Raw genomic sequence first — 12,279 nt, 5'->3', positions numbered from 1 at the left:
GATCTTGGACAACTTAAAAGAGAAGGGATACAAAAGGCTAAAATTTTTTAAACTGTGAATAATATATAAAGTTTTATACTGAAGGCCTACCTTCATTGCCATTTGGTATTTAAATTCTTCAAGAATTGAGTCTATTTTAGGGATTGGGCTTTTCGACAAACTCTGAATTCCTAAAGCTGCTCTTAGCTGAAAAAAAAGTTTGGTACCACTGATTTTGAAGGTCCTCTTTCTAGGCAATGAATATTTTATAAAAACAGATGACACTGCTTTCAATGTTTTCTACCCCAAATATAAGAAGTTCTAAGTAACCTGCCCAAATCAAGTTTTAGCCCCTTTACTCTAGAACAGTGAGAAGTACATAGGAAGAGGCCTTCAAGGAAAATCAGTTGGAGAGAACTCCTCCTTATCTCCATCCTCAGAATAATCATTAACTCTAGAGAAGCACGTAGTGACACCTACTTTATTTCAATCTTTCCCACCCATCAAAACAAATGAAAATGTAATCACTACTGTGCAAATTCAATTCAATTACATTATTTATTAAGAACCCCCCCCACCACCACCAATTCTTTTCCTTCCCTTTCTAACTCTTTTTTTCCTCCAGCTTCTATGGGCAAAAAGGGAAAGGTCTAATGTCATTTACAGTGGGCTAGGCTTGGATTTAGAAAATACTGCATACTTATTATTAGATGCCCATAAGAAGTTATTTCCACACAAACTGGTAACGCACCTACTACCCAGAAAGTAGCACTTACTCTGATCCAGCAGCCATATCTGAGTAGGATGTATCTGGTGTGGTGACTCCCAGAGGGATTGCAATGCTCATGACGTCCAATACAGCACAGAGTGGAAATCACGGGGTCCAATTAATGGAGACTGGCCACTCTGAGAGTGGGGGTGAGCTGCACAGCCTTAACCAACATGTTATGGACATGAGGAATCCTGCCACACAAAAGGAAAATAACTAATAACCAGATAGTTCTTTACATTTACCCTAAATGCTACTGAATATTTTCCCATTTTTATTTATTTGTAAAAAGAAGATTTATATATTAGAGTGAGAAAGCACATGAGCATGAACGGGGAAGGGGCAGAGGGTGAGGGTGAGAATCCTAAGCAGACTCCCTGCTGAGCACGGAGCCCAACATGGGGCTTGATCTTACGACCCTGAGATCACAACCTGAGCCAAAACCAAGAGTCAGATGCTCCATCAAGTGAGCCACCCAGGCGCCCCTATTTTTCCATTTTTTTTTTTTTAAAGATTTTATTTATTTGACAGAGAGAGACACAGCGAGAGAGGGAACACAAACAGGGGGAGGGGGAGAGGGAGAAGCAGGCTTCCCGTGGAGCAGGGAGCCCGATGCGGGGCTCGATCCCAGACGCTTAACGACTGAGCCACCTAGGCGCCCCCCTATTTTTCCATTTTTAAAGTAAGTCTTTTAAGGGATAAATATAAAACAAGTATAGGAAAGGATCTACACAGTGTCCTATTTTATTGTGTACTGCATTAATGTTCTACAAAGTGAGGCAGCAAAAGTTATGCTTACTTTTCATTTCTATTTGTTTTTTTCTTTTTAGCTAACGGGGGAAGTATAGTCTGCCTAGCTCGCTAGCAAGTACATTTCTACCATTCTACAAACTGCTCGTCAAACAAAATTTCTAGCAGCCCAGAACTCACATAGTAAGCTTTAATGTATAGGATGGCAAATAGAAATATCAAAGTTTAACTAAATTCTTTAATAATTAAAGATCTTCATTTAGAGGCTCCTGGCTGGCTCAGTTGGTGGAGCATGCTACTCTCTTAAAAAAAAAAGATCTTCATTTAAACTTTTTTTCCCCTTGGCCACAAATAAATGCAGTTTTACCAGCAAACAACAATGTTATTTCTTCCAGATTAAATATGATGATAAAAGAGATGTGTTTATATTTCACTGGACATAGCTGTTCGTGATAAAACTCTTTTCCCTCTTTGAAACCATTTTTATTTTAACTGTAATTTTGGGAGAAGATGCAATTGTCTTAACTATATTTGTGAGGTAACATCCACTGATAGGTATAAATAAAAACAAACTATAAAGAGTAGTTTCATAATAAAGGTTAGAAAATTTTCTATGGAAAACCAGAGAGGATACCTTGAGTTGCTGACCACAACCAGTGGAATTTGGGAACAAAAAGACTCACAAACTACTAACGTGTAAAAAACCAAAAGTACATTAAGAGAGTGGGGTGCCTGGCTCACTCATTAAAGCATGTGACTCTTGATCTCGGGGCTGTAAGGTCAAGTCCCAACTTGAGTACAGAGATTACTTAGAAATAAAATCTTTGAGGGACACCTGGGTGGCTCAGTTGCTAAGCATCTGCTTTCGGCTCAGGTCATGATCCCAGGGTCCTGGGATCAAGTCCCGCATCAGGGAGTCTGCTTCTCCCTCTCCCTGCCACTCTGCCTACTTGTGCTTTCTCTCTCTCTCTGACAAATAAATAAAATCTTAAAAAAATAAAAAATCTTTGAGGGGTGCCTGGGAGCTCAGTCGGTTAAACATCTGACTTTTGATTTCGGCTCAGGTCATGATCTCAGGTTGTGAAATTGAGCCCTGCGTTGGGCTCCACGCTCAGCGTGGAGGCTGCTTAAGATTCTCTCTCTCCCTCTCCTCCAGCCACCCCCTTCTCTCTCTCTCTCTCTCTCTCTCTCTCTGAAAAAAGAAAAAAAAAAGTATATTAAGAGATTTGAGGGTATGGTGCAGAGGGGAAAAAAGTAAACTCTGTACAATTTTATATTAGTGGTTTTGTATTAAACTATTGAAAGAATGAAACCAGAAGCATTTTATGTGGGAGGGAAGAAAGTCAGTGTGAATGTTAAAGACCCAGATTAATAAAGAATTTTGCAAAAAGACTACAAAAAGAGTCATGATTGATTTGCTGAATCATCTTAAGATAAATAAGACAAAAGAAAAATCAGTTACTTAGAGAAATTTAATGAAATGAAAAGTATGTGATACAAAGTCAATCCAGAGAATTAGTGCAAATTTTAAATGACCATATAAGATGCCTAAATCATAATTTGATACATAAAGCAAATTAATGTGGATAAAAAAACCAACTGTGAACAGTGCATCAGGCCAAGATTTTTAAGAACACATAAAGATAATATTACTCTTTTGTGTTATTTTAGAATACTAGAAACAGCTATAAACTAAGCAGTCCTCTCTGGCACCTACACTCTAGAGCTGGATCTCATCAAGATCTAGGACTCTCCAAACCTGGGTGAAGCAAGACACTGGTTCCTACAACTGGAGGCGACATATTGCTAGACTTGGGACTGAAATAAAAAAAGCAAATTTTCCTATTGTTTCTTCACAGCTTACAAAAGAGAAGTGACTAATATAACTCTTTGGGCCCACCTGACACATAAAACATTTCCTTTCCCTAACAATATATCTAAACAGATTTAGGCAGTACATCCTCCAAGCCTCTGAGAAATTGAAATAAAATCTACAAATAATAGGAGAGAATACTTATCAAATAAGCTCAAAAAATAGTTAAATATTGGGGGTTGTTGGTTACAACTACTCCTCTAATTTTATTATCACTCTATAACTTGAACTAAAAAGAAAAAATGAAAACCAAAAATCCCAGAAGTTGCCTGGCTTGATAATCAGAACAGAGTCTGATAATGATCATACCTCCCCTTAACCAATACAGGAATCTCAATCACGTGTTATATTTTCACTAAAGGATAAAAAAAGTTATTCAACTCCATTAAAAAGCTTCTGTCATAGCCATTACTATTCTATGCCCATAAAAAAAAAGACCTCTAGAAGAAAGACAACTTATAAACTTAAGCTGATATAGTTATTTTTCTGAGAGTAATTTTTAAAAGATATACTAAAAGGAAAAAAATGGGAAAATTATTAGATAATATTTCCTTAATGAGTGAATAAATGATTAACACATTCCTTACTGAAATCTCAACCTAGCTAATTTGGAGACTTGATAAATACAAGAAACATTAACTACTTAGCTATGAATTTCTCTTTCATGAATTCCTCCATCTTCCTTTTGTCTAGTTTTACAAGACTCTTCCTCTCTTCTGATGAAGACAATCATTATAGATTAGCATGGCCATCTTCTAAATAATGCTTTTACATTAAGTGATGGGCATTAAGAAGGGCACTTGATGTAATGAGCACTGGGTGTTACATGCAACTGAAAAATCACTAAATTCTACCTCTGAAACTAATACTACACTATCTGTGAACTAGAATTTAAATAAAATCTTGAAAATAAATAAATACATAAATAAAGCTTTCAAATTATTAGGCTTCTTAAAACTAAAAACTGTTAACAAAATCAAATTTCTCATATAACCCTGAGAATCGTTCCTTCCCTAAATAAAACTCTGCAAAATGTAGCTATTAAAATATTAACTGAAGACTTAATCATCTATATGCAATATTTTATTACAATTATTCTAGTCTTATAAGCCAAGACAACAGACTCTTAGTAGTTTACCAAGCTTAGTAGTACAGAATTTATTAACTTATCTCATAGTTTGGAGAGGTGTCCTAGAGTGAGAAGTTAACTCTGTCTCTAGGTAGAACAATTTCAAGATATCTTTTACTTATTCAATTTTCTGTCTCTTTCTACCGTAATATAAACTCTGTGAGGACACGATTTTTGTGTTTTTGTAGTTCCAATGTTCAGAATGGTGTCTGGCACACAGAAAGTGTTTAAGAATGTTTGCTGAATGTATTATGATCACCATTATCTCAACATATGATTTTAGCATTCATTACAATATAAAAATTAAAACAAATGTAAAGGATTTACTAGACTCATCACCTTTTTATAGACCTCCAAATATGAAGTCCCCCAAAATTATCTGCCAGTAGCTCTGAAGACCTAGAAAAAGTTGAGACACAGATTAGTACAGAAAGAAATAACAACGATGGACGCGAAGAACAGAATTATACAGAATATTTTCTTTTTTAGGGGAAAGACAGAGGAAGAGTGAGCAAACATGCGTGTGCATGAGTGGGGGTAGAAGGGGCGGGGGTGGGGCAGAGGGAGAGAGACAATCTTAAAAAGGCTCCATGCTCAACATGGAGCCCAATGCGATGTGGGGTTCAATCTTATGACCCTGAGATCATGACCTGAATCAAAATCAAGAGATGAATGTTTAATGCCACCCAGGCACCCTGAATTATACAGAATTTTTTACAGAGTAATTTATTTCATTTCTACACACTGCCTTGTTAACCATCCTATGTTTCATTTAGTACTTTATTTCTGTCCTTTAACCATGATACCCTATTTTCCTATAAAGCCAGAACCTAAATAAAGAATGGAAAAGGAAATTATTATTAGACTTAAGAAGTGGAAAATATTATGTCACTGGGTAATATTCTTTTCTTCAAATGAGCATTCTCTCCCATTTCCCAAGGGACTTCTTATCTCTCCTAGGAGGTGCTTCTCCACTGACCCACTCCCAAATGCAGAGGCTTTTCTTTTAACCAAATATCAAGTTTACTTTCCAGTCAAAGACCTACCATCACCTATTAAAGTATCAAATCATATTACTTCTCCCCTCCCCCCCACATTCATCCCACTTATCCTCTTGTTCTACTTAAAAAAAAAAGACTGACAAATGGGAGTCAATTCTACTTGTGGTCAACTCCATGATGGAACATGTGGAAAAACAGAGCCTTAATAAACTATCTACCCTCCAAATAGCATACAAAAATAGGTGATTTTGTGGGGGAAAAGTCAAATTTAACATTAGCCAGAAGAGGGAATTAATAACTAAATGTTAATATATCATATATGTGAAAAGAGCTGTTTTTGGGATTCTATTTACCAAGCAAAAGAGAGGAAATGTACTTTTCTGTCAATATTTTGTGGATTTCTAAATTTATAAAAAATTGGAAAATAAACTATTTTTTAAAAAGATTTATTTGAGAGAGAGAGCAAGAGCACAAGCGGATGGAGGGGCAGAGGGAGAGAGGGAGAAGCAGACAACCCACTGAGCATGGAGTCCGATGTGGGGCTTAATCCCAGGACCCTGAGATCTAACCTGAGCCGAACTCAGACACTTAACCGACTGAGCCACCCAAGCACCCCTAAACTATTCTTTAGAAACAATTTTGAAAGAGCATACAGAATTATTATAAAAATAGAAGGTATGAAGGTAACAATAAAAGGAAGAAAAAAAACAAGTTTTGAAGAAGCAGACTCCCTTAGCAACAACAAGTAAGAAAGAAGGTAAGAAATGACAGGAGGAAGAAGAGAATTAAATATATGAATGTTCAGTAGGGGCAATGAATACATCAGAATTTCAATTTAATATCAATTCAAATTCATATCAATTTGTTTTTCCAGAACTATTCATCAGAATCCACAGAACACTAGTAAGTTCTTGGGATTCAGAAGCAGAACCAGCCAGTAGTCTCCCAGTACTGAGTACTCTTTTGAGAAGTCACCATTTACATGCACACACAGTTTCTGGAGAAAAGGCTGTTAAACAGAACATGACAAAAATGTTCTATAATTACCCATCTTTTTAATTGGGTTCAGAAATGGTCAATAGTTTCTGTATGTGTCATTCTGACAGTCTCTTCTCTATATGACTTGCTGAAAGCACAAGACCCGTGTGACCTATTTGGTCACTCTCAGAGCAGACAGACAAAAAGTGTTTTAAGAACAATTCCAACACAGATTTCAGAAAAAGAAATTGCATCAGCCAGGTGAGCCGGAAGCAGCTGGGAGACAAGAGTCCAATAAACAGCCAATCCAATGAAAGAAATTCAGAACAAGTCGGCTTCAGTAATCCTGTGAAGAGGACTGACAGGAAGAGGAGTGCCGCTTTAGAAAGAAGAGAACAGGCCTCATATGCTTCAGACAGTCTTTGTACTGAGGCTGTGGACCTTGGCCATTCTCCCAGAAATGATGCAATCCTGATGAACAAGATCTGCTGCCAGAGAAACAATTGTTAACAGCCTATGCAGACAGCAACTCAGCCAAGGAGCAATCTCTGATCAACTCTCTTCACAACCCCCCAAAAAGCCAAATCTCTTCCTCAATTTTGGCTTCTGACAAAACATGTAAGTGAATACACATTTAAATATATATGAACAAGCCATCTTCCCAAAATGTCCCTTTTGTTTGGTTTTTCAATATCAATCACCCATAACTAAATTTGAAATAAAACATTGAGAACATTTCTACTTTTATGAATACAGTCCTCCAAGCATATTAACAACAAGGTATTAAAAGCAAGGTATTAACAACAAGGTTGAAATTTTACACTTATTTTCCTCACTCTCATTAGAAAACATTTTGAAAAGTAGTAGTGGCTTCCCTATGTATGAAAATCACTCTGGAATCTAGGACCCAATTATGAGATTTCAAAGTAAGGACAAACATGCACATTCACTAGTTCAGGGCCAGGAAAGTATATTTTATAGTTATTTTTGAAGTTATGTGACTCAATATGTTAAAGATAGGCAAGTTATTAGAGAAAGAGAAAAAATCTCTTGTTGTTTAGGTGGACATAAACAGTAGGCTGAATAATGTAACAGTTTGCAATACTTAATTTTCTCAAGAGCAACAATATTACTTCAGATCTTTTAAGAGGGTTAATGATTATTTTCATCCTACTAGCAACAACTTACTGTTTTTGGAATCTAAATTAAAAATATCCTCAATTTAAAAATCCTCCCTAGATTCCTCATCTCCTGGGTCTGGTTTTAGTATTAAATTGTATATACAGTACTGCTATAAAATTATTAGGATTTACCTCCTCATATACTAAATAAAAGACCCTGCATACAACAACTCTTAGTTTTCTAAATTCCAACTAGCCATAAGCTATAATCAACCAAATTTCTTCCTTTCAAAAGCAGTAACTCTGAAACTGTGATTCACTAAAAACACAAGCATCTAAGATGTCTCCTGAAATCAATATATTCAGCCCAATCTACTATCCCTATTTTTAAACTATTAAATAATGAAAATGAACAGATGGACAGAATAACTCTAAAGTAATAAAAGATCTACAGTAGGCTTGTAAGTGAATAAATTTAAGTCAGTTAAGAGGAGGAAAAGAATTTTAGAAAAGTTTTCAAAAAGGGTTAAGATAAAATAGCCATTAAGATTAAATTTCTGAATCTACTGATCATTCAAAATTTTGTTACACATGTAAGTTGAGTTTATTCTTAAATATTTTTTTTAAAAAAAGATTTATTTATTTGAGAAAGAATGCACGCACTCATGGGAGCAGTGGGGATAGAACAGGGAGAGGGGGAGAGGGAATTTCAGGCAGACTCCCCGATGAACACAAAGCCAACTTGGGGCTTGATTTCACAACCCTTGAGATCATGACCTGAGCCAAAACCAAGAGACGCTCAAGTGAATGAGCCACCCAGGCGCCGCTATTCTTATTTTTTTTTTTTTTAAAGATTTTATTTATTTATTTGACAGAGACAGCGAGAGCAGGAACACAAGCAGGGGGAGTGGGAGAGGGAGAAGCAGGCCTCCCACGGAGCAGGGAGCCCGATGTGGGACTCGATCCCAGGACCCTGAGACCATGACCTGAGCCGAAGGCAGACGCTAAACGACTGAGCCACCCAGGCGCTGCTATTCTTAAATACCTCTATACTGGGGCGCCTGGGTGGCTCAGGTCATAATCTCAGGGTCCTGGGATCAAGCCCTGCATGGGGCTCCCTGCTCTGTGGGAAGCCTGCTTCTCCCTCTCCCACTCCCCCTGCTTGTGTTCCTCTCTCGCTGTGTCTCTGTCAAATAAATAAATAAAATCTTAATATACTTTTATACTTCAATTTCTTTTGAACAACTTTACAAATGAGTAAAAAGGAGAGATAGGGAAAGAGTATTAGAAAGTTTTTTTTAACATATTACCCTCAATTTTTAAATCACAGAGCAGTTCAAAATGCAATAAATAAATGAATGCGTTTTATCTACAAGACCAACTTGTCTAAGAACTAATGTGGCAGCTGCCATTTATATGCTTATCTTTCATCTTCAACCCAAACGGAAGTATCGAGGAAAAACAGTGCCACTGCACTGTAACATATCACTTTTGGCCTTGAGAAAAGAAAAAGTATGTTAGGAAAAAGTACTATATTAAGAGGTAGGAAATCTGAGTTCTAGCCTACAACTTAAATATCTGGTGATCTTTTTATATACAATCTTTAATTCCTCAAAGTAAAATCTCAATGGCCTTCATTCTGTTCCAGATATCTATGAATCCTGGCATTGGTTTAGGCAATTCATGCAATGTCTCAAAGTCAGTTTTCTTATCTGTACAACAGAAAGAATAATACCTGTTCTGCTCACTCACAGGTGCATGTGAACTAGTGTTTGTAGCAAATAGAGTTTAAATGATTCTCTGCAACCTTTAAATATATGTGAAGAGGAGCTGCTACCTAATAACATGAATGTGGCCAAGTTATTTTTACTATTCTCCAACAGTGTGTATTTCAATTTTGCTACTGTAACTAAGGTGAGAAGAGGATATGCCGGGAAACATGAAAAAACAGTGTAGCAGAGGTAAGTGATAAGCATTTGAAGAATTACTGGAAAATAGGAAATGAACTCTAAGAGTTAAGTGTTCAGAGATCTGGTGAAAAGTTCGTGTAATTAGATGGTATAAACTCTAAGTTAGGCTTATAATCTGAAGCAAGTTAATGTAGGCAAAGAATCTAGAAGTAGTTCAGGGCCGAAGATGAAGAAAAGAGAAAAACTGGAAGTAAACAATGGACACTAAAGAAATTCAGACTAAGGTAATTTAGAGTCAAGATAAAGTTTTCTTGTTCTCTCACCTCTTCTTCAACACTTGTTTATCCCTTGGCTCCTCTGCCTAAATTTATACTCCCTTTAGGGGCTATTGGGCTTGGCACAATAAACAGATGTCTATAAAAGCTCCAAGTTTACTAGAATAGGAGGTAATTAAAACCCGGTTTTTAAAAATCCTATTTTAGTCTGCAGGAAGAATTTCTTTCCCCATGAAAAATTTCATTAATGGCAGTATTACAGATGCCAAGATATACTTAGTTGTTCTTGGAGGGGAGGAAAAGTTAGGATAAGAGTACACATCATAAATAATGAAACTAGATACTATGATTTTATATTATTTTAGGTTGACACACAAAAAATATTTTATGTACAACTGATTTAACAGTGATAAACAGGTATTTACTGCTAAACTAACCAAAGATGCACAGACTCTTTCTATCCTTAAGAATCAGGAAAATTTTAGGCTTCTAAGTATTAAATAAAGATGACACCCTCAAAAGAACTTCCAAGGGCTCTGTAAAGAGATATTCTAAAGACTTTCTGAAGGTTCTGTCCTACTGTGTTAGGAGCCTCAGAGTATGCTTTAGAGCCATACACCACACTAAAAAGGAAAAGAACATCTTACCCCTTTATGTTTGCCTTCTCTGTCCAGACTCTTATCATTTTCAAACCCTGAAATAGGAACCACACTTCCTTACTCCAGATGAAGTGGGTTGTGCACATTTATGAGGCATTAATATCTGTTATACTTTCAGTAGTTTGGGAAAATTTCTCCAGTTCATAAAAAATTTAGGAATTTAAAGTTTACAGTCTATTATTTTACAGATGAAAAAACACTGCTACAAAAATATTAACTTGTAAGAAGTCACATACAAAGTGGTGCCTTCAAAAGAAAGAATATTAAGATTTTAATGTATAGCTTCTATTTATTAAATTACTATTTACTTTGGATAGCAATGTCTTAATTAAAACAAATTTTTAAAACTTAAGCATCAATTATTATTGGTGCTATGCTAGAAACACAAGTCCAGACTAAAATTCCTGGCTCTCTTGGGATTTATATTATCTAGGTTTGCCAGTTTTTTCTTTCTTCCTTCCTTCCTTCCTCCCCTTCCTTCCTTCCTTCCTTCCTTCCTCCCTTCCTTCCTCCCTCCCTCCCTCCCTTCCCTTCCCTTCCTTCAACAAACATGAAGTGAGTAACTACTATATATAAAAACTATGTTAAGTACTATTTTAAGATGTTTCTCTTATCCAAAGCAGGAGAGGGTAGGCAATTTGCAAACTCTTTAGGCTTGCCTATGTGCCAAGTATTGCATTTTCACAACCATGAAGGGAAAAAAAATCCTACCTAAAGTGTGCCTCTATAATTGAGTCATTCTGAAGAGAAAACAACACCCTCCTCTTAAAAAAAAAACAAAACAAAACCCCAGACCACTCCATAGTTTAACAGTGACACAGAGGAGAGTCTCTTAAAGGAAGAAATCTCTTGAATTGTTTAGACAAGACTTATCACTGACTGGTCTTATGGAAAATTCTATGAAGAATGAAGGAAAATAGGCAGCAAGAACCCTCAAAACAGACAAATAGAACCTGACCATACATGTGTCAGGATTAGTAGGCAGACCAGGTAGCTACGTATATAACAGTAAAGGAATTTAAAGCTTAACATTTCTGATACACACAATAGAGTTCCCCTCCCAACCGATAGCTGTATCTGTATTCTTAACATATTAGAAATAATAAATGCTTGTAAAAATAGGCAAACTTTACGAAAGCATAAAAAGTAGAAGTGAAATTTTCACGTAATTCCACTTCCCAAACATACCCAAAAATAAAAGTGATAACTCTACAGTTCTTTTATCTGCATTGTTCATTTAGCAGGTTTTGGACATTTTCTATATGCATATGTATAAATTTTCTTCCTCTTAAATGATGGCACAGTATCTATCCTATGGCTCTTCTGTAATTTAAGTCAATCCTGTACAGGTGGATGTTTAGATTGTTGCTAATTTTCCATAACATATATAACTCAACAGTCATGTACATATGCCTTTAACATATACAAATGTTTTCTTAGGATACATTCCTAGATGTGGAACTACTGAAATGTCATGAGCATGTATCAGAGATGTCAAACCACCCTCCACAAAGTTAAAATCATTTTACACAGTCCCACATAGTGTGTGAAGGCTGGCTATATTTTCTCATAAGGTTTAAAATAATTTCAATTCTAACTCTGCTCATACAGTCTTCTATTTAGAAGACTACATTCTAAAAGAAAACCCTAAAATGAAAGTCAACTGCAAATTCTCAACAATTCTGATACTTTTACGACTACTGATTGGATGTGCTATTGTTCTGTGAAATTCTTACATACTAAGAGATCTCATTTGCTTTTTCACTAAATTTGGGCTGGGATCTTCAAAATAAAACATACATAAAGCACTATTTCAGAACCAAAGTATTTTATGG

The 12,279-nt window shown here is 36.0% G+C and overlaps 1 protein-coding gene across 15 annotated transcripts in view; it reads right to left on the bottom strand.

Moving 5' to 3' along the window:
- SETD5 (SET domain containing 5) overlaps positions 1 to 12,279 on the bottom strand; it is a 79,964-nt gene that overhangs the window by 43,999 nt on the left and 23,686 nt on the right. For 14 of the 15 annotated variants that reach the window (XM_073901610.1, XM_073901612.1, XM_073901611.1 and 11 more), the window contains exons 2-3: positions 4,840 to 4,899; positions 756 to 942 (exon numbers count right to left, since the gene is read on the bottom strand). Coding sequence is in view for 9 of the 15 variants with exons in the window: in XM_025884769.2 (XP_025740554.1) it covers positions 756 to 826 (71 nt within the window). In the remaining 6 variants the exon portion in view is untranslated. The remainder of the gene's footprint in view (positions 1 to 755; positions 943 to 4,839; positions 4,900 to 12,279) is intronic. The other variant, XM_025884770.2, reaches the window with a different exon arrangement.

This window comes from Callorhinus ursinus, unplaced genomic scaffold (genome assembly GCF_003265705.2).
Source record: "Callorhinus ursinus isolate GAN/ISIS: 27379988/994484 unplaced genomic scaffold, GSC_fseal_2.0 scaffold15, whole genome shotgun sequence".
NCBI classification, from domain to species: domain Eukaryota; kingdom Metazoa; phylum Chordata; class Mammalia; order Carnivora; family Otariidae; genus Callorhinus; species Callorhinus ursinus.
The sequence above is the reverse complement of the archived record's forward strand: the minus strand, read 5'-3'. Positions and strand labels throughout refer to the sequence as shown.